At 41.3% G+C, this 26,241-nt stretch overlaps 1 protein-coding gene across 6 annotated transcripts in view; it reads left to right on the forward strand.

The window, feature by feature from the left end:
• Sil1 (SIL1 nucleotide exchange factor) overlaps nt 1–26,241 on the forward strand; it is a 262,428-nt gene that overhangs the window by 74,757 nt on the left and 161,430 nt on the right. For all 6 annotated transcript variants that reach the window (XM_076855992.1, XM_076855990.1, XM_076855994.1 and 3 more), the window contains one exon: nt 10,739–10,877. In XM_076855992.1, coding sequence (XP_076712107.1) covers nt 10,739–10,877 — 139 coding nt within the window. The remainder of the gene's footprint in view (nt 1–10,738; nt 10,878–26,241) is intronic.

Raw genomic sequence — 26,241 nt, forward strand, 5'->3', positions numbered from 1 at the left:
TATATGTATGTACATTATATATATATATATGTATATATATATATATATATACACATATACTGTATGCATATATATCATATACATATATATCATACACACACACACACACACACACACACACTCCATCTCAGTTAGCTGCAAATATATGGATTTATTTCTGGGTTTGCTTTGTTGTTCCATTGGTCTGTGTGTCTGTTTTTATGCCAGTACCATGCTGTTTTGGTTACTATAGCTTTATAGTATGTTTTGAAGTCAGATATTGCAGTGTTAACATTTTGTTCTTTTGCTTAGGATTGCTTTGGCTGTTTGGAATCTTTTGTGGTTCCATGTAAATTTTAGGAGTGTTTTTCTGTTTCTGTAAAAGAGATACTTGGTATTTTGATAAGAATTGCATTGAATCAGTAGATTACTTTGGGTAGTATACACATTTTAACTCTCCAACTTCTAGTCCATGAACATGGGCTACTTTTCATGTTTTGGTGTCTTCCTCAATTTATCTTATTTTTTGTAATTTTAATTGTAGTGGTACTTACTTCCTTGATTAAAATTATTCCTGTGTGTGTGTGTGTGTGTGTGTGTGTGTGTGTGTGTACATGTACTGTGAATGGGATTGCTTTCTTCTTTCTTGGCATTATTCTTTTATAAAAAAGCTTCTATTTTTATAGGTTTATTTTGTATCCTGCAACTTTATTGATTTTGTTTATTAGTTCTAACAGGTTTTTTAATATTTTTATTTGTTTTAATTAGTTACACATGACAGTACAATGATCTTGACATATCATATATTTGAATAAGATGGGATATAATTTCTCATTTTTCTGAGTGTACAGGTTGCAGAATCACATTGGTCATGCAGTAACGTATATACACACAGCAATAATAATGTCTATTTTATTCTGCTGTCCTTCCTTTCCCCCCTTCCCCTCCCCTCTCATCACTTTTCTCTACCCAATCTAATGTGACACATTTCTTTTCTTTTTCTCACATTGTCATACATGTATTCTGTATAACGATGAAGGTCTCCTTCCATCTTCTGTGCAATTCCCCTTCTCCCTCCCTTTCCCTCCCACCTCTCTTCTCTATCTAGAGGTAATCTTCTTCTCATGCTCTTCCTCCCTACCCCATTTTGAGTGACCCCCCCCCCCTTATATCAGAGAAGACATTCAGCATTTGTTTTTTAGGGATTGGCTAACTTCATTTAGCATAATCTGCTCTAATGCCATCCATTTCCCTGCAAATGCCATGATCGTGTGTGTGTGTGTGTGTGTGTGTGTGTGTGTATAGTCTTTAGGTTTTCCTTTTTTTTTTTTTTTTTTTAGAGAGAAAGAGAGGAAGAGAGAGGGAATTTTTTTAAAATTTATTTTTTAGTTTTCGGTAGACACAACATCTTTGTATGTGGTGCTGAAGATTGAACCCGGGCTGTACGCATGCCAGGCGAGCGCACTACCACTTGAGCCACATCCCCAGCCCTAGGTTTTCCTTTTTTTAAAAAATATTTCTTTGTTGCCTGTGGATTTTTTTCTTTATTTGTTTATTCATATGTGGTGCTGAGTATCGAACTCATGGCCCCACACATGCTAGGCAAGCGCTCTACCACTGAGCCACAACCCTAGTCCCTTAGGTTTTTCTAAATATAAAATCTTTTCATTAGCTGGGTGCGATGGTGCATGCTTATTATCCCAGCAGCCCAGGAGGCTGAGGCAAGAGGGTCACAAGTTCAAAGCCCACCACAACAACTTAGCGAGGCCCTAAGCAACTCAGTGAGACTCTGAGAAAAAAAGGGCTTGGAGATATGGCTCAGTGGTTAAGTGCCCCTGGGTTTAATCCCTCCTACAAAAAAAAAAAAAAAAAAAAAAAAAAGTCATTTGCAAACAGGGATAATTTAACCTCCTTCTTTCCTATTTGGAATACCCTTTGTTTCTTAACTTAACCTGCTCTGGCTAAAACTTCCAATGCTGAATTGAATAAGAGTGGTGAAAGTAGATATCCTTTCTTTCAGATTTTAAAGGAAATGATTTCAGCCTGCCCATATGTAGCCTTTATTGTGTTCAGTTATGTTCTTTTTTCCTTTTATTTTTCAGTACTGGGGATTGAACCCAGGGCCACTCTACCATTGAATGACACTCCTGACTCTTTATTTATTTTATCCTTTATTTTTTGAGACAAGGTACTGATAAGTTGTTGAGATGACCTTGAATTTATGCTCCTCCTGCCTCAGCCTCTGTAGTCACTGGGTTTACAGGTGTGCACTACCATACCCAATCCTTCTACCTAATTTTTTTTTTAATTATCATGAAGGAATCTATTGAGGTGATCATATGGTTTTTGTCCTTTATTTACTGATACAGTGAATTATGTTTATTCTTTTACTGTGTTTTTTACTTAATGTATATTGAACTGTCCCTCTATCTTTGGGATAAATCCTACTTGACATGGTATCTAATCTTTTTGATGTGCTCTTGAATTTGATTTACTAGTATTTTGTTAAGAATTTCTGTTTATCAGTGATATATATATATATATATGTGTGTGTGTGTGTGTGTGTGTGTGTGTTTGTGTGTGAATATATATATATATATATATATATTTTTTTTTTTTTTTTTTTTTTTTTTTTGGTAGTTTTCTCTTTTGTTGTGTCTTTATCTGTTTTTGGTATTAGGGTAATGTTGGTCGCATAGAATGAGTTTGGAAGGATTCTGTCCCCTTCAGTTCTTTGAAGTAGTTTGAGAATTGGAATTAGTTCTTCTTTGAAGGTTTGTTAAAAATTCAGCAGTAAAGCCATCCAGTCTTGAGCATGTCTTTCTTGGGAGACTTTTTATTACTGATTCAATCCTCTTACTTATTATTGATCAGATTTTCTCTCTCTTCATGGTTCAATTGTATAGGTTTTATGTGTCCAGAAATTTATCATATTTCTTCTTGGTTTTCAAGTTGTTGGTCTATGCATTTGATCCCTAGTACCCCAAAACAAAACAAGAAACCCAATATGTTGATCTGTAGTTGTTCATAAGAGCATGTAATGATCCTTTACATTTTTATGGCATCTAATATAATGTCTCCTTTTTCATCTCTGCTTTTATTTATTTGGTTGTTTTAGTCAGCTTTTTCGTTGCTGTGACTAAAAGCATGACCAGCACAATGTAGAGGAGAAAAGGTTTATTTGAGGGCTCACAGTTTCAGAGGTCTTAGTTCACACAAGGCTGGCTCCATTCTTCAGGGCCAGAGGTGAGGCTGAATATTATGGTGGAGTGTGAGGCAGAGGGAAGCAGCTCACATCATGGTGATCTAGAAGCAGAGAGCGCTACTCTACTCTCCAGATACACACACACACACACACACACACACACACACACACACGGAAGCCAAGCCCTAATTCCACCTCCTCCTGCTACACCCTACAACACACACACACACACACACACACACACACACACACACAACATGAAAGTCACGCCCTAATTCCACTTCTTCCTGCCACACCCTACTACTTTAGTTACCACTCAGTTAATCCCTATCAGGGGGATTAATTCAACTGTTTGGGTTAAGACTCTTACAACCTATTCATTTTTCCTCTGGAAAATGTTTTTTTGTATGTGTGTGTGTGTGTTGTTTCATACATGAACTTTTGAGGGACACCACACATCCAAACTATAACTTTGGTTCTTTTCTTTTTTTTCATGATTAGTCCAGCTAAAGACTTTTTGGTTTTATTTGTCTTTTCAAAAAAAACAACTTGGTTTCACTGGTCTTTTGTATTTTTCTTTTTTAGTCTTTTTTTTTTTAAAGAGAGAGAGAGAGAGAGAGAGAGAGAGAGAATTTTTAATATTTATTTTCTAGTTATTGGTGGACACAACATCTTTGTATGTATGTAGTGCTGAGGATCGAACCCGGGCCGCACGCATGCCAGGCGAGCGCGCTACTGCTTGAGCCACATCCCCAGCCCTCTTTAGTTTGTTTATTTCTGATCTGATCTTTGTTCTTTCTTCTGCTGATTCTCAGTTTAGTTCATTCTCGATTTGCTAGTTCATTGAGTTGCCTTGTTAGACTGTGTTTTTGGAATCAATTTTTAAAAACTTTTTCAGTGCTGGGGATTGAACATAGGGCCTTGTGCATGCAAGACAAGAAATCCTTTTTTTTTTTTTTTTGGTACTGGCAGTTGAACTCGGGGGCACTTGACCACCGAGCCACATCCCCAGCCCTATTTTGTATTTTTTATTTAGAGATAGGGTCTCACTGAGTTGCTTGCTTTTGCTAAGGCTGGCTTTGAACTCAAGATCCTGCTGCCTCAGCCTCCTGAGCTGCTGGATTACAGGGGTGGGTACACTGTGTATGGAAAGAAATCCATTATTTTGATGTAGGCATTTATTGCTATAAACTTTCCCCTTAGTACTGTTTTTGCAATATCCCATAGGTTTTGGTATGTTGCATTTTCATTTTCTTTTGTTTTAAGAATTCTTTAAATTTTCCTTTTGATTTCTTCATTGACCCATTTGTCACGCAAGAGAATGTTGTTTAATTTCCATGTGTTTGTATAATTTGTAAAATTGCTCTTATTGATTTCTAGTTTTATCCCATTGTGTTCAAAGACGATACATGTTATGATCTTGATTTTTTGAATTTTTGAGACTTGTTTTGTGACCTAATACATGGTCTATATTGAAGAATATTCCATATGCTGATGAGAAGAATGTGTATTCTGTAGCTGTTGGACAAAATGTTCTATAAATGTCCATTAGGTCCATTTGGTCTAAAATATAATTTAACTCCAATGTTTCTTTGTTGATATTTTGTCTAGATAATCTGTCCATTGATGAAAGTGGGGTATTAAAGTCCCCAGCCATTATTGTATTAGAGGCTATCTTTGTTTTTTAAAAATATTTTTTAGTTGCAAATGGATAAGTACCTTTATTTTATTTATTTATATGTGGTTCCAAGGATCAAACTCAGTGCTTCACATGCCATGCCATGGATACGATCTTTTGGGGTTGACTCTGTTAGGGGTTCTTTGAACTTCCTGGACCTAGATACCTGTATCTTTCCCAAGATTTGTAAAGTTTCAGCAATCATTTCATTGAATAGATTTTCTGTACCTTTCTGCTTATGAATGGTTGCTTGCTTAATGGTATTCCCATGAGTATCAGGCTTCATTCATTTTTTTTAAAAAATTGATTCTCCTTTTTGTATAACTAGGTTATTTCAAAAAAATCCTTCTTCAAGCTCAGAAATTCCTCTGTTTGCTAGTGTGCTATTGAGGCTGTCAACTGTATTTCTTATTTTACTTTTTTTTTTTTTTTTTTGTTGCAGGGTTTCTGCTCCCCTCTTTGTGACCTCTGATTCAGTGACAGATTTCTCATTCTTCATATCATGAATTGCCTTCCTAATGGTTGACTTGTTGGTGTTCTCTTGGGTTTCATTAAGCTTTCTTTTTTTTAAAAAAAAATTTTTATAGTTGTAGATGAACAGCATGGCTTTATTTTGATTATTTTTATGTGGTGCTAAGGATTGAACCCGGTGTTTCACACGTGCTAGGTAAGCACCCTGCCACTGAGCTATAGCCCCAGCCCCTCATTAAGCTTTCTTAAATCATTATTTTGAATTCTTTTTTCAGGTAGTTCATTGATTTTCTTTTCTTTATGGTCTGTTGCTAGAGAATTATTGTGTGGCTATGGAGGTGTCATGCTAACTTGCTTTTTGATGCTTCTTGTTTCCCCATGTTGATATTTGTACATCTGATGGATTAATTGCTTCTACCAATTTTATAGGATTTCTTTTGTAGTAAAAGACTTTCTCCTGGTTGTGAGTGCTAGGGTGTTGACTGGATAGGCTGTGTTGGTTTTGGTTCCATGTGGGCCCTGTAGCACACATAGCTTCTTCAGCTGTAATCAATTTGGTGATACCTTCAGCTGTAATCAATGTTGGTGTAATCAATGTGGTATCTTAGTAGCCTAGGCTGTAGCAGTTATGGGATTGTACTTAAGTTCTCTTAGATGGAATGGGTTGCTGGTGGCTTTAGGTGCACTTGGCTGTGGGTGTGGCTGCCTGGTAGTTCCTGTGGGTTATGTGGGGATGGAGCTGCTCCGGCAGGCCTGTGCATGCAAGGTGTGACTAGTTTTAGAATTCTCTCCTTGTTTTGTACTTTTGACAGTTTGCCATGGACAGACTCTTTTTTGATTCGATATATTAGGGGTTCTTTGAGCTTTCTAGGCCTAGATACTTATCTTTCCAAAGATTTGGAAAATAAAAGACTTGTTGCAGTATGCCTAGTAGTTGGGCACATGGGCTGTACTCTACCATTGGGTCCAGGCAGGGTGCCCATGTGTGTTCAAGAGCCTGGAATTCACCTGATTAGGGCAGGCTGCCTGTGTGCTTCTTAGGACCTCGATGGGCCGCGCTTCTAAGAATGGGCCATTTAGTTGCTTCTTGGGGCTGCAGCAGGATGAACTGGGCCTCCTGGCTCCTTCTTAGAGGCCTCAGAAGACCAAGCCACTCAGTGCTGGCTGCCAGGTTACTTCTTGGGGGCTGCCTGGCTGCTTCCAGAGCTGGGTCTCTTGAGTTGCTGATGGCAGATGCCAGCTGCTTCACAGGATCCAGATGGGAGGAGTCTCAAGATGGCATCGTGTAACAGGAACCTTGGTAGGGGAATGCACAATGTGTCCTGAGCAATTTGTTAGTCTGGCAGCTCCCCTACACTGTGCTCAGTGCTTGTGGGGGCTGCTGGTTTATCCAATAGTATATGCCTCAGATGTTTGTGGTATGAGTGGGAACTGCTCTGAACCTCTGGCTACCCATTCCTCACCAAGCGAAGTCCTTCTTGATTCAGGGTTGATTTTGAGAGATGGAACAGTAGATGTTGTATGCTTAGTTCCCTTCTTTACAAGGCCATCGTGTATTTCTGTGTTCCACAATCTCTTTCCCACATTCCTACTCCAGAGCTGTGTCTCAAACACTCGGGTAGAACAGTGTTTTTTTTGGGGGGGGAGGGGTACTGGGGATTGAACCCAGGAGCACTTAACCACTGAGCCACATCCCCGGCCCTTTTTCTTTTTGTATTATATTTATTTGGTAAGCAGCAAAGAGACATTTATTGCAAGCTAGCTCGGTCCTCCGTGCACACAGCAACTGGTGACTCTGAGAGGCCCTTTCTATATTTTATTTAGAGACAGAGTCTCTGAGTTTATTAATGCCTCCCTAAGTTGCGAGGCTGGCTCTGTACTCACGATCTTCCTTCCTCAATCTCCCAAGTCACTGGGATTACAGGGATGTGCCATCACACCTGGCTCAGCTGTTGTTTTTTTTTGTTTTGGTCCTGTGTTCTGGAGAAAAGCATCCAGGCACCTCTTGTCAGCTATCTTGCTGGGCACACTCATTGGTCTCTTTCTAACACCCCTACCTCCAGTTGTTGTTTTTTTTTGTTTTTTGGTACTAGGGATTGAACCAAGGATGCTTTGCCACTGATCTATAGTTCTAGTGTCCCTGCCCCCCCCCCTTTTAAAGTATGCTTTTAATTGTTGACAGACCTTTATTTCACTTATATGGTGTGCTGAGAATTGAACCCAGTGCCTCACACATGCTCTACCACTGAGCTACAACCCCAGCCCCCTAGCCCTTTTAAAATATTTATTTTTGAGACAGGCCTCACTCAGTTGCCAAGGGTCTTGCTAAATTGCCAAAGCTGGCCTTAAAGTTGTAATCTTCCTGCAATCCTAAATTGTGGGATGATAGGTGTGTACACTGTGCCCAACTAACTCCTCTTCTTGAACCTCCTCTGTTAACTTTGTTGGTGAAATCTTAAAAAAAAGGCTTTCATTTCTCCCATCATCAGCATGAAAACTAGCTCTACCTGGATTTTGAAAGGTTTCCTGTCATCTTCTCATCATTACCATTTACCTTGTCTTTTTCTGCTTCTCTTAATGATGAGACTTGTTTTCCTGCTTAAAGCTACATCCTCTAGGAGTTAGCTATTGATAAAGTAAAGCAAAAGGTGAAATTTGGAGCATAGATGTTTAGTTTGGCCCTCTTAGTGTTCTCAAAATGAGAACATTTCACATAAAAACTGAATTTATATTTCTCTTCAAGTTGAATGCCTGTTGGCACTGGTGGACCAGTTGGGTAGCGGCTGCTTTCTGTAGTTAGGGTAGGAGAATTGCAGTTTTCCGTAGTCCACCACTCCCTGTTGTTTACACCTGGCCCACTTCGCTCATTTACATCCATTTTTGCCTGTTCCCTGGAGGTATTTGATTGACACACCTCTGAGGTAAATTTTTATTGTTGTTCTCAAATTCTTTGGTTAGTGCTTCTGGCAGGGGCTGAGTACCTAGATTTCAGGTACTTCTGGTGCTTCTGATGGGGGCTGAGTACCTAGACAAGGTAGTATTTGTTCTAGAATGTGGGGTTAGTGCCTGCCTCTAGAAGTCTGAAGTACTTTGGGCTTCCCTCATTCTAAGGTTCAGAAGACATGTCCACCTATGGAAGGGAGCATTTATTCATTCATTTGTTCATCAAACTGTGCTAGGCTTGGGAGATACAGTGATGAAAGAGACCAATGCAATGCTTGCCCTCAGGAAATTTGGTTGTCGGAATCCTTGATCTCCATGTCCTTCTGATAACCTGTCTTTTCTTTAGTCTCACAAGCACATCTGCTTTTCTGATCCTAATTTTCTTTTGAGCTTAGTTTTGTGCAATCTTAAAGTTGAAGAGATAGGAGAAATTTGAAGGGCCAGGCTACACAGGTGACCACCATTTCAAACTGACCTGCCTGAATGATGGTGTATTGTGTAATTACTATTGAATGCCACAGCACAGACTCATCTTACCTGGAACCTAGGACTGCCTATTAGATTGCTTAATAGTAATGGCTACCATGTACTTGGGGATGGTGGCTTACCCTGTACTTCCTCATCTAATGTATGAGCTAGATATTGTTATTATTTCCACTTTACAAATGTAGAAACTGAGAGTTAAGAGTCACAAGAAACTGGGATTCAGACTTAGTGTTATCTGATCCAGAGCTTGAGTTCTTAACCATTGTGCTATAATCGGTGCCCTCATTATTTGTGAAATGATTTGAGGGCCTCTTTTTGCCTAAGATATTTTCTTTGAAATTCTGCCATCTTAGTTTCATGCTTTTATTTCTTTTTAAACATGAAAATTCTTGGAAGGGCTGTTCATTGTCATCATCAACACCTTAGCACCCTAACCTTTTCTTTAACAGCTAATTAAAGATCAGACTCTGAGGGACTCAGGTAAGCAGGAGTTCCTTTCTGGATCTGGAACACTATTAGAAGAGATGCATGCACATAGCATTTCCCAAACAGTGTTAGAGGAGTTGAGAGTTCAAAATGAGATCTGTGTGAAGTACTCAGCCCAGGCTTAGGCTTTTTGTAGGACTCCAAGAAATATACTTCTTATCAGGGGAGGATTTGGGAGATGGAGAAAAAGTTATGACAAAGGAAGCAGGGGAGCTGAAACAGACTTGCTGTGTGCTAGTATGGGTTCCTCCTTGCTCTCCCTAATGCAATTTTCCATAGCTCTGGAACCCTCTCCTTCCAGTTTCCTGAGACCTTACTGCTTTTATGCAAGAAGAGATTTCAAAATGGGATAGGAAAGATGGAAGGCCATGATGGTGCAAAATGAATAATATTTAATGTTTACTGTGCATCTCTGACTCCTAAAGTCTTGGAGTGCTCCATGCAGTCCGTCTTATTACTCTTCTATGCTCTCCATGAAGTGGAAGGAAGCTAGTTTTAGGAAGCAATTTCCAACTTAGGGGCATCTTACTCCCTCAGGCCAGCTGTATTCTTACCTTCCCAGTTCTTTCGTGGTTTAGAATGTCACAGGAGTCATTTTTGCCCTATTATATCTACTGGAATTGCCAAGGTTTGTGCGGTGTCCTGTTGGGCTGCTTAATAGTCAGCTGGGCCTCAATTGCTGACTTTTGTACATATGAGGTGGCCATTTGAGTCCCTACTCACCCATTTATATGTTTTCCCTTTTATAATGTGTGTTTTTTTTTAAAAAAATATGGTACTAGGAATTGAACCCTGAGGCCCTCTACCACTTAACTATATCCCTAGCCCTTTTAATTTGTTTTTGAGACAGGGTCTTGCTAAGTTGCCTGTAGTCCTTTAACCTCAGTCCCCTAAATTTATAGAATTGTAGGTGTATGTCACTATGCCCAGCTATAAGTATTTTTTTATTATTGTTAATGTAATCTATATGAGTTTTAAACATTAAACAGTATAGTAAAATGTCACTTAGAAAGTAGAAGTCTCTTACTTGTCAACCCTTCTCCCTAGTATGTTCCTTAATCTCTGTAAGGTTGTATGAAATCTTCTAGAGTTGCTCCTTGTACATTTGCAGAAATACCATATGAAAGCATGTGTGTTCATTTAACCATAGTGCCTCACACATACTGTTTCTGAGGCTGACCTTGAAAAAAGAATTGCAAGTGTTCAGGGGCTGGGGTTGTGGCTCAGTGGTAGAGCGCTCACCTAGCATGGGCAAGGCCTTGGGTTCGATCCTCAGCACCATATAAAAATAAATAAATAATAAATAATAAAATAAAGGTATTGTGTCCAACTACAACTAAAAATTTATATATATAAAAGAATTGCAAGTGTTCAAATGTGTGTGAGAAGGGGAGAAGGGCATGAAGAAGAGGGTACCATGGCAGGCTGTTTTCTTTCTCCTTTTCTGACGCCTTGTGTGGAGGGTCATGCCCTGTATTTTCTTTTCTCAGAATGAGTTTGCACTGATGAACTCAGAGAAGAGTAGCACCGAAGAATCAGAGAGAAAGGAAACCAAAGCAGAGGAGGATCTGGACACTGAAGTCCTGGAGGTGTTTCACCCGACCCAGGATTGGCAGGCCCTTCAGCCAGGTACCAGACTCAGTCCTTTCCTCTTGAATTCAGAATTCAAACTGTGTATGTCCTTTGTCCCTGCAGGGCTACAGTAGTAGCCACTTTCTGGACTGCTAGGAAGGAACAGTGTGGTCCATCAGAGTGGTAGTGTTGCTGTCGGGATTGGGGATCTTCTTTCTCCTGCAGAACAGAGTTTGCAGCATCTGACTACCCGGGAAAGAAAGCAGGTGGTGGGTGGCCATGCTTTCTGAGCAAGTGATTGAAAACTTTCTTTCCTTGCACTTCTGAAGCACCGCAGAGGCAGTGACATGTGCCTTGCTCTGCAAATGCTATTTTGGGCTTCACTGCTCAGCTCAGTGCTGCTGAAATATTGTTCACAGAGGAGTCCTGAGTACCAGTGTGGGGCAGGAGTGTTCTGTTGTTAAAAGAACCTGTGCCAAGAAAAAGGGGTTTGCCCTGGCCTGATTTTTTAAATGGGGCATTCTCAGAAGGAACAACTTTCTAACTCTATCATGAACCTCAGTGCAGGGCTTAATAATGAAAATAATTAGCAATTTTGGAATGTTTAACATATTCAGGTACTATGCTAGGTGCTTCATGTGGATAATCTTGTCCAATATTTATAATAATGAGAATTATTATTATCTTAATTTTCTGATGAAAACATTGAAGCTCAGATAGGTTAAATAACTTGTCTTATAATTGACTCTAGAGCCTAGATCTGTTCTCCTCTTACTTTTCCTATCCTGTCTCTGTTGCCCTTGGCTGGAGCACACCATGTTAACACTTGGGACTATTTATTCTCAGGAGTAGGATGTTTGCATTCTTCACTGTGGCAAGGTAGATGGGAAACCCTGGCAATGGCCACAGTATAGTGTCATCAGCTCCTTGCTGATATTCATCACCATGTCCTCACTGCCCCCATTGCTGCTGTGCTGGCAGGGATAGCATTTGCTGTGCCAGCCTGCTTTCTCGTAATAATATCATTCCTGCTGGGCTTGCATATGGGTAGTTGCTGCCATGGAAGAGTGAGGAAGCACCAAAGAAGCCAAGTGGGAGCTAATGGTGTTGGGCAGAGGGAGGTTTAGGAACAGAGATATTGGTTTCAGCAGATCCAACTTCTGACTGCCTTCCCCCAACTTCCCTGAGAACTGAGTCACCCCCACCCTCCATACCCTTGGTACTTGAAAACTAAAACTAGAGAGGCTATTAAGGTGTAGAGGGGAAAATGTGGGCTGTATTCACTGGTTTTATGTGGCATTGCTTGTACCACTTTTAATCAGGCAAATGCCTAGAGCAGATGGAGTCCCCTGTTCTGTGGCCCCCTACTTCCACTCAATTTGTTCCTGGGCTGAGTCAGTAGCTTCCTTCAAGGCCTTGGTCAGTACTGCAGACAGAATAAGGTTGATAGTTCTAACCACAGGCCTTTGCTTAGCCTTTTGGGTCATGGGACTACTGCTTATAGCTAAAGAACTCTGAGCTGGGCACAGTGGCACCACTTGTAATCCCAGTGACTCAGAAGGCTGATCCAGGAGGATCACAAGTTCAAAGCCAACCTGGGCAATGTAAAGATGCTGTTCTACAATAAAAAATTTAAAAAGGGGGCTGGGGATGTGGCTCAAGCAGTAGCGCGCTTGCCTGGCATGCTTGCGGCCCGGGTTCGATCCTCAGCACCATATACAAACAAAGATGTTGTGTCTGCCGAACTAAAAAATAAACATTAAAAAAAATTTTCTCTCTCTCTTTCTCTCTAAAAAAAAAAAAATTAAAAAGGACTAGGATGCTGGGCACAGTAGCTTATACCTGTAATCCTAGCAAATTGGGAGGACGTGGCAGGAGAATCACAAGTCTAAGGCCAATCTCAGAAATTTAGTGAGACTCTAAGCAACTTGGTGAGACCCTGTCTCAAAATAATAAATGAAAAGGGCTGGGGATGTAGCTCACTGATAGGCTGCTCTTGGGTTCAATCACAAGCAAAGCCAAACAAACAAATAAACCCATATACAAAAAAATAAAGCAAAGACCATCTATGTATCCTTGGGGAGGAAGACCCAGAACCTGTGTGACAAGGATAGGCTGCAGGATTTGAGAACCTTCCAGAGAAACTGGAGTGGAACACAGACTTTACATTTAATTGATGCCCCATTGATATCACCCTCTAGCTTATAGTTTCTCAGAAGCCCCTTGTAAATTTTTATGCACAAAATTCCCTTGAAGCTGCTCCAAAGGTTGGTGTTTTGCAGTTCAGTACACTGAGGCCCTGTGCTTGGAGGACAAAGTAATTCTGGTTCCAGTCATGTCTGCCCCCTTTACGGAAGAATGTTTTTCACTAAGCTTCAAGGCAAGGCTCATGAGAGTGTAGGCCCTTTCAGGTCTCAGTGTCTGACTTGGAGTGATTCAGGGTCTATGCTAAAGGGTCAGGAAAGTGGAGGCAGACAAGTGATTCTTAAGTATAGGATTGAGGTGTTTTATGTGTATCCTATTAGGAAATTGTGTGGAGAGCTAGTGCTTTCATTCAACTGGAGTATAATCTTAATTCACTTTGTTGCGAATGCTCTCTGAGAGCTTCCAACAAGCTTTAAAAAGGTTAAAAGGAACGTAGCCAGTCCTGGAAACTTCTTTGATGGGTAGGTAGGTAAATGGGGAGGCAGTATAATTTAGTGACTTAGGTTCAAAACCTAGCTTTGCTACTTAGGGAATCTTGGGCAAGTCCCTGAATCCTTTTGCGCTTTGGTTGACCTGGAGGAAATGTCCTGCCCAGCCTGCTAAAGGCTGTTATGTGGAGTGAGATGCAAAGCCCTCTGCACAATTCCTACCATGAAGGCATCACTGAGTACACAGCTTTCTAGTTTTCAGTGGTTAATTCTTCATTCACACCACCCCTTCAACTCAACTGTGGAATTGGATGCCAGTGTAAGTGCATGAGCATGTGAATTTCCTGTCCCTGTGGCTTTACCTGGGGAATTTAGGATGTGAAGGAGAGACTTCCATGGCTATGAACTGTCCTTCTGTACTCCTTCAACATCGATTTTTTTTAGTTTTTGGTGGACACAACATCTTTGTTTGTATATGGTGCTGAGGATCGAACCCGGGCCGCACGCATGCCAGGCGAGCGCGCTACCGCTTGAGCCATATCCCCAGCCCTTCAACAGCGATTTTGATGAGGGAGTAAGGTTAAGCATGAGCAGAAGGGGTTAGCAGAGCATTTCTTGCTTAGAAGTCTCTTTGGAGATCTTTTAAGAAAACAGCAAGTTTATATTGACAGTAACTGACCCCCAGTCTTGGTTTACCAGTTCAGTATTTTCTGTCCCTTCAGGTCTCTGAAGGGAGAACTGTAGCATGGTTTTCCCTAGGCCTCCAGGGGAGAGATACTGGATACCTGGGCTGTTTTGGTGGTAGGTGGGGCTCATTTGAAGGCAGATTTCCAGACTGCCTACTGTAACCTGGCACATCAGAGGAGCAAACCATGACTTTGTGGGCTTTCCCACTAGGAAAGGTGGGAATAGGATCCCAGCCACATAATGCCACAGTAGCTGCAGGTCACTTTCCCAAAGTCTGCCTACTTCTCTTATGAATGTCAGCATTCTCGTTAGAGTTGCTTATTCCTGGAAGTGATTTTCCCATCTTTCTTCTGTTTTATTTTGGGATCTGCCTCACCTTCTCAGGCCCAGCAAGCAATTGACTGAATTCAGCATCATCTGTTCACAAGCAAGTAGAGGAAAGCTGTTTGCTGGCAAATCCTGTTAGCTCTGGGCAGGGAATTCATATATTTGTCCTGGGGCTGAGGACCCCTGAACACTAGGACTTTATGCCTGTGCACCTGTTGTTACAGAATGCCAATCACAGCCAGGTTCAACAGGACTGCTGCTCCCTGGGTGTTTTCTGAAATCCTATTTTTGTGCCAGGCACTGTACTTGTAGCCAGAGATGTAGATAATAGCTCACATTTACTGAGCATTGACTCTGCCAGGCATCCTTTGAGGGCAGATGCTATGACTATCCTTATTTTTATAGTCAAAACTGAGTTTCAGAGAAGAAATAACTTAGCCAAACATCTAATAAATGGCAGAGTCAGAATTCAGAGCCAGTCATTTGACTGTAGGCCCCAACTACTAGCCACTTGGCAATGCTGTCTTTTGGGGAGTAAAAAGGACACGATCTGTTTCCTCTAATAGTTTATTATCTTGCACAGGATACACAGACGTGGAAAAAAAGACAATGAAAGCATTTTCAGATGTCCTGGTTGTAGTGTTTTATGTTCGGTGAGTGCACAGAGAATGGTGTGGCAAGACCAGCAGGGCCTTCTGTTTATCCCTGAGATCTCATTGGGGCCCCGCAAGACAGGGTCTCACTAAGTTGCTTAGGGCCTTGATAAATTGCTGAGATTGGCCTTGAACTTGTGATTCTCCTGTCTCAGCCTCCTAAGATGCTGGATTACAGGTGTGCACCACCAGGCACAGCCTGCTATTCTCTTTTTGATCTCTGTCTCCTTGATCAGGTTCCTCAGAATCTCTGAACCTTCATTTCCTCATCTGAAAATAGAGATGAAAATGTCTACTTCATAGAGATTGTGTGAGAATGAAATAAGGTTAACATGTATAAGCTGTTTGCAGAGGGTCTGACGCATAGGACATATTCAATAAGTGGCTGTAGTTGTCAATTTAAAAAATATATCTTTGCTACCTCTCTTTCCTTGGGGACTTGGAGGAGAAGTGGAGATGAGGACACAGCCTGGGCAAAGTCCCCCTTGTCCTGTCATTCACCAGTGCTGCATTTTGGCCCCATGCAGGCTCAGAGAGTGTAGCCAGGCTCAAACCTGGGATTCTTTGTTGACCTTATCTGACTTCCAGGTGGCTGTGAGAGTCTCTGAAATATTGGCATTAGCACAAAGAGTCCACTTGATGGAAGCATGCAGGAAGCCCGTGTAGGAACATGTTCATATGAGGGGGGAAAAAAGGAAAAGAAAAAAAAAAATCAAATCATCAACAACTGATGAGAGCAATCCAAGAATTATAGAGCACCAGCCATCTGGTCAGATCATTTCAGATCTGCACGAGCAATAAGAGGGAATTGAATTTTTAAAACCTCATTTATAGTAGACCAACTACTCTGGTTTCAAGTATTTAAGAGAGAAGCCTGATTTCCTGTAAGCCCCGGACATCTGTCTGAAGAAGCACCTGACTCTGGTCTCTTTGACTCTGCAGGACTGTCTCTGTGGGGCCAAAAGCCCCACAGAGAGGCCGTGTTGTTCATCAGTCCTCTGACACCAACTGGGTGTCCAAGAAATCAATTCAATTCTGATATTATGTATTGGGAATTAGTGTCAGATCCACAGCTTCAATGGCTAGGCCACCAGTCTAGGCCTAGGCCAGCTGTCCTTCTGATTGCATGGTTTATATAATAATGAGGATTCCCATAATACTCTCTTCAGGTTTGATAATTTGCTAGAAGGTCTCACAGAGCTCAAGACAATACTCACATTCCCCCATTTAAAAAAAATAAAGAATGTAACTCAGGAATAATCAAGGAGATGAGATGCATAGAGTGAGCTATTGGAGAGGGTATAGGGGCCACTGGCAGAACTTTCATGCCCTGTCTTTGAGTGTGCCACTCTTCAGCACTTTGGTTTATTCACCAGCCCTTCAGACCAACTAGAGTCAGGAAGCCCTGTGTGTAGAGGCCTTAATGGAAATTTCACTGATTAATTAAAGCATTGGCCATGGATGATTTAACCAGTCTCCAGCTCCCTGTCCTCTCCAGAGGTCAAGGTAGGGCTTAAAATTCCAGCCCTAATCCTGGGTTGATTTTTCTGATGAACACCCCTATCCTCAAGTTATCTAGAAGCTTCACCTAAGGTCTACTTCATTAGCATAATGAGGTATGGTTGGAAGGTGCTTATTGTGAACAAAGGACACTCTTTTTGCTCAGGAAATTCCATAGATTTTAGAAGCACTCTGCTAAAAGCCAGGAACAAAGACCAGATATATTTTTTATTATGCCATACATTGCAATTGAGTTGAGACTAAAAGACAAAAGCTTCTAGTACCTTTTACTATCTCCCCAGCTCTGGTTGAGAGGCAGTTGACCATCCTCCCCTAGCCTAGGGGGATCATCCATTTTGTCTCATTTCCCAGAATGGTTTTCAGGAGCATGACCTCTTCTGTCCTACCTTCACACACAGATTTACACACAAGTCCCCAGCAGCCCATGAACAGTATGAGTAGTGGGTAGGAAAGGGTTGATGTTAAAGGCAGTTAATACCTGAATTCCTTTGGCTCATCAGAGTAGGGCAGTTGGACCTTTTGGCTGTCACCATGAGATAATGGCCTGAAAGAAGGGTATAGGGATCTGTGTTGGATGATCTTTCACTCTGGCTTAAACAAAAAAGTGGGGGCAGTGGCTGGACAGAGGAAACAGTGTAATTTTGTATGGTGATCTGCCTCCTTTCTTGAACACAAATTGCTATCTCCAGCAACAATTCAGAATGAGATGTTCAACAGAGTTTATCTTCAGTGCTGTCTCCTTCTACACAGTGCCTTTCCTAGTTTGAGGCCTTTCAAGTCTTCTGGGGATTCCATGATAAGTGTATTTGTTCCTCTCCTACCTGTACTTCTGACCTGTCTCCTCCTATATTACTGCCATATCCCTCTTTGCTATGCATTCTCCACTCTGAACATCTTTTTTACTTCTTTATTTAAATTTTTTTGTAGTTGTAGATGGATGAAATGCCTTTATTTTATTTTTTTTTTAATGATGTACTAAGGATCAGTGCCTCACACCTGATAGGCAAGTGCTTTGCCACTGAGCTACATCCCTAGCCCTTTTCTTTGCTTCTTGACAAGGTTGAGAGGAGAAATCACTTGGAGGAGGGATGAATGCCAGGCCTCTTGAGGCTGGCAAATTATGCTGTACTGGGAGACAAAAGGATAGTGGGCCTGGAATATATGAAATTCCCAAAAAGCTCCATGAAGACAGATTAGATCTCTTCATCTCAAAGAGACTTTATTCCTTATGAATGGAGTTTTCTTCACTAGTCTTCCAGGATGGTTAATGTTGCCCCTTGGGAGGCAAATCTCATAGACCCCTAAGGGAGCTGGCAGAGGTCCAGGCAGGAAGGCCTGCGCCCTCCATGCAGTTGTTGCCAAGGTTGGGAGCATAGTGAGGCTGGTTGAGCTCTGCACTGGCACCAGAGCATCAGCCTGGACTTTGGCCTTCATTACCTGGATGAGACAGTCTGTGTCCAGTTTTTGATCTGTGGATTTGGGTGGTATTGGGAGCAGCTATTGGCTACCTTCTTTCCAGCAAGTATTTGTATGCTTAATGCTCACCCCAAGGCCTTCATCCTCCCATTCTTCTGCTTGTGTTCTCACTGAGGTTCAGTCTATAGTACTTAGCATTGTGGTACAGCCTCAGCTTTCAAATGTTAGCTCCCAAAATGGCTGAGATGAAAAACTTAGACCTAGTAGGGATGATGGAAAACTAGCTGCCAAAACCAATCTTGGCCTTCAAAACCAAAACTTGGATTTAGTTCAGAGAACCTATGTAGCTCTGACTTTCCTTCTTTCTCTAATATTGGTTTTATCCTGCCAGCTGAGATAGGCCAGACCTTCTCCAAGGTTAGGACTAACCAGGGCTAACCAGCTCTTAAGGAGATGGAGTGAAAAGTCCTTTTCTAGAACCTGTTACATTCTTAGTTTTGTTAGAGCATTTGAGGTAGACATTGATCTTACTTAAAGGGTATAATATTTGACTAGGTAGAGAAGGAGGGAAGGAAGATTGGGACAAGGTAGGAAGGAAGAGTGTGTGTGTGTGTGTGTGTGTGTGTGTGTGTGTGTGTGTGTGTGTGCGCGCGTGTGCTGGTTAGAGGGAGTGACAGAAGATAAGGATGGCTGAAAAACCAGTACAAAGGTACAAAGTAAGTATAATCTGTCAGTCTGTCACTCAGTCCAGCCAAGGATTATGCTAGGAGAGGAGGAAATGAAGAATGATGTAAACACCTGGGTTTGAGGAGTTTGATTTTAAGTGGAAAAAGAGAACTAAAATGGTAATTTCAGAGATAGCCACATCAAAAAACTGGTTTCATGTTCCATTTGTTGAACTCCTACCATGTTTCAAGTATAGTGCATGCTGCTGGAGAGACCATGGTAGGAATGACTGAGGGGGTTTTTGGTTTGAGAAGAATCCCAGATAGGAGTATGGCTCAGTGACAACACAGGGGATCTTGAAGGAAAGGCTCCCTAGAGGCAGGGTAACTGATGCTGCTTGTAGAGAGCTTTTGAATGTGTTGGAAGGCAACAGGGGAGGGAATCAAGTGTTTACAGAGAGATTTAAAATCCCAGAGAGGAGTTCATATGGAGCAAAGTTACTTAGGTGACATATGGAAAAAGTCTTGGCCTCATGGATGGAATTAGCCTTAGAAATTAGAGCAGAGGCTGGAAGTAAACATTGAAAGACGGCAGAAATGTATAGGGAAATTGAGGGTACTTCCTTTAGAGGGCTTCAGTTTTCTGAGCAAAGCTGAGGGTGGGCTTTTTGCCTTGGGTGATGAAAAAGGGTATTTGAGAAATGGAGTGTTAACAAGAACCAGTGTGGTCGGGTGTTTCAACAACTGAGAGATCAGAATTCAGCATCACCAGAATCAGGAAGGACCCTGACAATTTGGCTTTTTGGTGGATCAGGACCAGGAGTTTAGTCACATTCTCAAACAATCTGAGCTCTGGACAGTGGGCAGGTAAATGGTGGAATAGCTGGAATCTGAGAAATGATGGGCAGATCATTCCAGGGACTCACTGGATTATCTGTGTGTCAGGTGAGGAGGGCTTTGTCTGTCTGGCCTATGGGGCTTTGTGAGGAAGAAGGCCTGTTTTTTTTTTTTTTTTTTAAAGTTAGCTGGAGAGCTCTGTGGAAGTCCTTTTGAACCTGCTTCCCTTCTGAAGACAGGGAACATCCAAGGTCAGGTGGGTGTGGCACCCCACTAGCCAGTGATCTTCTACAGGCCTGAAAAGAACCAGAACAAAGCAGGGCTTTGTGTACAGAGGCTCTGTAAGTTTTTCATTACTTGTGCTTTATTTGGGTTGATTATATTTCTGTTCATGTTGGGAATTTGTTTTGTTGTTGTTCATAAATTCATTGGTGGTTGATCTTGCCTTCTCATAATATGTTGATTCAGGCAAACAAAGCTTGTGTTTTATTTGAATTTTTTTAAATTCCCAGAACAGTCTGCTTATGGTTTGTGTAATGCAGTTGTTTGGAAGAGGAGAACCATTTCTTTGGATTAAAAAATTTTCAGATTCGATTACCTGTGGCTGTAATTAGTTTATCTGGGCAGAGGTGAGTTTTTATGGAATAGTAATACAGTATTTTTATAGTTGTTTTTGCCTGGGGGGTGGAGAAAGAAAGCTATATCCCTTTTCCCCACTCCAGCAGTCCTCTAAATGCTGCACAAACATCATTTTGTTAACTTCTCTCCCATCATTTCCTGATTTCTGCCAAGTTGGGCTTTTAGATACAGGAGGAAAGCTTGTTTAGTATTGTGTGGCCAAGAATGATTGCAGGGAATAAGACCCAGGAATTCTAGTCTAGGAGTTGGGTGGGGAAGAAAAGAAAACTAACATTTTCCTTTTTGGAACTCCCTTTATGTTAGGTGATTTATGTTTATTCTTTAAGGGAGTGTTCAAGATAGTCCTTAAGGGAGTGGTTGCATTTATTCTAGCTGCTCCATTTTGGTTTTCTAGAGTGGCCTGCGTACAGAGTGTGTGTGTGTGTGTGTTTTCTTTTTGGTACTGGGAGTTGAACCCAGGGATGCTTTACCAAACTACATTTCCAACAGTTTTTATTTTTTATTTTGAGACAGGGTTTCACTACTTGCCAGGACTTGCCTTGAACTTGTGATCCTCTTACCCCAGCCTCCCAGTAGCTAGAATTACAGGTGTGCACCACTTACTGTATCTGGCTACAGTGTGATTTGAGGACTCTTAGCTAGCTTTAGATCTCTCTGTTTTAGACTGAAGATGGAGAGGCTGAGGCATTATTCCCTAAAGACCATTAGCATTTCAACTTCCAATGTTTAATCACAAGAGCTAGGTGAAGATACCTTAGAGTTAGGTGTAACACGGTTGATCTCAAAGGGGAGGAGCTCTTTCCTTTACAAAGCTAGCAGTAATAAGGGCAACCAGATGAAATGTGTGATTTACCAGGATCACTCTTTAAAAAAATAATCTCTTGAACTTTAAAATAATTTTTTAAAATTTTACTTGTAGATAGACACAAAATCTATTTATTTACTTACTTATTTGTTTTTTTATGTGGTGCTGAGAATCAAATCCAGTGCCTCATATGTGCTCTACCACAGAACCTCAACCCCAGCCCCTAGGATCACTCTTAATGCTGGGTTTGGGAGATGCCCCTTGGAAGGTGAAGAGAAATAAGAAGTCAAAAGAAAACTAAAACTTTTTCATCAATTTATTGACTTCCTCTGACCCAGCTTATGCATGTCAGTGAGAGTCTTGGTTTTATAGAGGCTGTATGAAGTGTTCTTTTCTCTCTCTGATTTCTACGGTGTCAGCCCCTCTCTCCTTTCCCTTCCCTTGTAGCCTACTTTTTATTCCTCCCTTCCTCTCTTGCTATGAAGACTTCTACCTGCAGCCAAGTGGCAGGTGGCAGGGATGGATAGAGGAGATGTGTATAGCTAGGGGAATATTTTCTCAATCCTGCTAGCTTCAAACAAATGACTTCCAAGCCAATTCTTTGAGGCATGTATTTCACTGATCAGTCAGAATAAGAGGGAAAACATTGCCAGAGAGGGGATTTGGGAAAAATCAAGTCTGTGGAACTGAGTGATCTAAAGTCATAGTATTAAAAACAAATCCTGGAGTGCAGCTGGAGTTCTTTCCAGCCTGTCTCCCACTCCTGGGTTCCTTGATATCTCTTCCCCAATACTACAGGAACAGTTTGCCCAAAGAACCTCATGCTAAAGAGGCAGTACCAACTTGAGTTGCCCATTGTTAGTTTTTTTCTGGGCATGACATGGAGAAGAAGCAATCCTAGAGTTTTTTGTTTTGTTGTTGTTGTTTTCCTCCATTTTAAATTCTGTGACCTCCATATACTCATATACTTGCAAAGAAAGGCCTTGGAAAAGTTCTCTTGAGTTAAGCATACCTCCATGCTCATATATTTTCCCTGTTGCCTAGTACCAGTCCAGAGTGAGATCTCAAAGAACAATGGCCTCTTCTTTGTTCTTAGCCCAGAACTGTGCTTCATGTCAAGAGGAAGAAGTCTCTGGTTATATGGGCAGAATTTAAATATTAAAGTGGAAACTTTGTCTCCTTTGGGAAAAAAACAAAACAACAAAGCCTAGAATGCTCTTTCTTCAGTGAGTCAAGTCTTTGAGAGAGCGAATGGCCAGAGGGCAGAGCCAAGAGTGTATTTTGATGTTTGGTTACAGTTGCAGACTATATGGTTTGTAGAATGAGCCTATCTGGGTTCCCACCTTGACTGTGTCTTTTTTTTTTTTTTAACATTTTTTATTTTTTGGGAGTGGTTGGAAACAATACCTTTATTTTATTTATTTATTTTTATGTGGTGCTGAGGATCGAACCCAGGGCCTTGCATGTGCTAGACGAGCTCTACCGCTGAGCCACAATCCCAGCCTCTTGACTGTGTCTTTTATGGCTAGGTAACCTTAGGCAAGTTACTTAATTCCATTAATGTTTTAATCAAATCTGCCTATCTGTAAAATGGACATAGCAATAATATCTACTTCAGGCTGGGGTTGTGGCTCAGTGGTAGAGCGCTTGCCTAGCACGTGTGAGACACTGGATTTGATCCTCAGCACCACATAAAAATAAATAAGTAAATAAATAAATTAAAAGTATTGTGTCCATTTGAAACTAAAAAAAATTACTTCAGAGGGCTACTTTAAGTAATAAATAAGATAAATGTGAAGAGTTTACTGCAGTGTTAGGTCCATAATAATGTCTCAATAAATGGAGACATAATCTGCAGAATAATCAACTGATACTCTTCGACAATGTCCAGCTCAAGAAAGACAAAGACTGCGGAACTATCACAGATTGGTGGAGACTAAGGAGACGTGCCAACTAAATACAGTGTGGTGTCTTAGATTAGATTCTGGAACAGAAAAAAAAGTGGAAAAATTATTGAAATTCAAATAAACTATATAGTTACTACTGTTTTAACAATGTTAATTACTTCATTTTAATAATTGTTCTGTAGTTATGTAAGATGTTATCATCAGGAGAATCTAGGTGAAGGTTATATCAGAACTCTATACTTATTTTTGCAAGTCTACATTTATTTTAGAATAAAAAATTAAAATAAGTGGATGTCTAGGTGACCTGTAAAGTAAAAAAGAACCTGACCAGGATGTAGTCATGGCCTTGGCATAGCAGGTGACCTCTGACTGGGTCTCACCTCTCATGACAGAATGAGGGGCCCTGATGCTAGCCTTTTCAGCCCCTGCACACCTGCTGCATCTTGAGGAGAGGTCTGCTCTCGGCAGATAATTGATCAAATAATAATGTAGACATACACCCCAGGTCTGATCCTGTAGTAATTCCATATAGCAGTTGAGGAGGAGGCCATTCATTTGGCATTAGAACTCTACAGGACTGAGTGATCAGGGCACTTGTCTCTGTTCCTAGGAATTTAAATGAAATTCTGTCTTTTTTATCTCTCAATCTAAGCACCAATCATTATGGCAATATGTTTTATGATTGCAATGCATACTCCTACGCTCACTGTTTGATCATCCAGAACAAAGAAAAATAAGTTCAAACCCAGCTTTGCAATAATTTATTATTTTCTTTCCTATTTTAAGTGCCTTGCTCTTGTACAAAGAAGGTATTTTGCTTGCTTTTCTTGAACGCAAAGGGTACATATGCTTTTCTTATGACTGATGTGACCATTCCTGTCATGCTAATAGCAGGGTTTGTAGAAGAAAGCCATTATTGGGAGCATGTGAGTCTTGGGAGTTTTTATTTTTGCATTGAAGTCAGCTGTGTGTGTGTGTGTGTGTGTGTGTATGTGTTTATGTATGTATGTATGGGAGGGCAGGTCTGGAAAGTATAGAGTCTTCCATAAAAAAAAAAAAAGTATAAAGTAGCACATAACTCCCTCAGAAGCCCATATTTTCTAAGTTAAAAAGAAATCAATGCTAAAAAGAATGTTCTTTGTATTTTAACTCAGTGGCTAAGGCATACTGCTTTTTGCTATTGATTTACAAATTTTATTGTCAGACCTTTGGGACTCATATGGATTACTCAATACTGTGACAAATGGCTCAGCTTTAAATTATGTATTGTATTACAGGGGAGTTCATAAACCATATTTCTCTATAGGTTATTTTAGGCATAAGACTAGTGAACTGTCATTTCTCTTTTTGTTACATGGGACTAAAAAGAAATGTGGGGAATGGTTATGGGAGGAAGAAGTATCTGGCTTAAGATTGAACAATAAGGGCTGGGGAGGTGGCTCAAGTGGTAGCGCGCCCGTCTGGCATGCGTGCGGCCCGGGTTCAATCCTCAGCACCACATACAAAGATGTTGTGTCTGCCGAAAACTAAGAAATAAAATATTAAAATTCTCTCTCTCTCTCTCTCTCTCTCTCTCTCTCTCTCTCTCTCTCTCTCTCTCCTCACTCTCTCTTTAAAAAAAAAAAAAAAAAAGATTGAACAATAAACCACCCTTGAGAACTTGTGGAGGCAGAAGCTAGAAGTGGACAGACCTTGGGTATGGATTGGGAGAATTGTGAGCACACAGGTAGAGGAGACAGAATCTGCTGGAAATCAAACCTTTTGCTGCAACTTTGCTCAGGCTAGAGCCCCAGTGGGGAGATGAGTGTCCCCTGTTGTGGGCTTCTGAGGCCTGAGTTCTGAGCCCTGAGTGGGCTTTCCGTGCTTTCTCCCCACACAGCCACTTTTGTTGATGGATGTGCAAACCTTTTACAGACTGTTTGGTACTGCTTGGCTTTCAGAGATCAGCTGTCTCTTTTGAATGAGCAACTTTATGTTTGCAACTCCTTTTCCTGGCACAGAGCAAAATTATTCTGCCTTCTGATGGAAATGTTTACCTTCCCCAGGGAAAGACACTATTCTTTGGGGGTAGTGTCTGCTGGTGCTCCCTGCCCCTTGTAGGAGCAGATCCTGAGCTAAAGTGTGGATAGGAGGAGGAGGTTGTTGGAGCGTGTATGATTGCCATTGGGGCAGCCATCTGCTAGTGTTGCTGCTTGCAGTCTGCCTGTGAGCAGGCCGCAGGGAGGTAGTGTCTGCACTCCAGGGCCTGCATGCATTATGCACAGCCCATTCCCTAAATGAGCTTCCTAAGTGTATATAACTCCTGCTTACCCTGTTCTTGTATGGCCTGCTTCAGGGCACCATTCAGAATCTCCCCTAATTATGCTTCTAGTGAGGAGCATGTAGAGTTACTCGTAATAGCTGAATTTTTTTGTTTTTTTGGATAGATTTCTAAAATTGCAGTGAGGGATTGATTTATGGTTATGGCAAGATTTCCTTTTTACAGGGAAATTATCATCACTGTGATGATTTTGTTTCATGGCAGTGATATTTCGACTCCATCCAAAGCCACAGTCTACCCCCCTGGCCTGTCTAGCTTCTTCCAGAATGAATCCCCTATAATTTGAAAAGCTTGTTCTACCATTAGAATGAAATTTTGTGCTTCCAATTGCAGACCACCACCTTCTCCACATGTCACCCCTCCTCCCCGTCTTCCCTTCCTGAGATGGAGGAGTTTTTCACATGCTGCTTAGAAAAAGGAGATTCATAACATGACTCAGTCCTCACCCACAGATCTAGGATTCCTGCCATCCAGTAAATTTTGGCAGAGGCTGTATGTGTAAAGAGCAAGTTCTGCCTCCCTATCCCTGCACTGTTCTCCTCATTGCGTATGCCTCTTGGGTGGAGTCTGGCTTCTCATTACCTCTTCTCTCCCTCCCAAGAAATGCTTCCTTCTCTTTAGTGGTTGACCTCTAGTAGTTGGACAGTCTCATGAATCCCAGGGACTTCATGGGGAGATTCATGGGAAGAGTTGAAGACTGTTTGAGTATTTGTGCTTACCACTGTGTTAAGGTATTAAGTACAGTGAGGGAATAGTAGACTGCCTTGACCTTAAACATCATAGTCCACCTGGGAATCCATTCAGCCAAAAAGTTTGGTAGTTTCATCAGTTACGCACAAAGTCTGGATGTATGTGTCTGTTATTACAGTGTTGGCATATTAAGGTCATTAAGGCCTCACTAGCACTAGCTGAGGTGTTATTGAAAGTAAGATACTGGTGACATTGGACTTGCCTTTGCCCTGTGGTAAGGAAGGGGGAAGGAAAAGAAACATTAGGTTCTAGAAAGCCTTG

Source organism: Callospermophilus lateralis, chromosome 5 (assembly GCF_048772815.1).
Source record: "Callospermophilus lateralis isolate mCalLat2 chromosome 5, mCalLat2.hap1, whole genome shotgun sequence".
NCBI classification, from domain to species: domain Eukaryota; kingdom Metazoa; phylum Chordata; class Mammalia; order Rodentia; family Sciuridae; genus Callospermophilus; species Callospermophilus lateralis.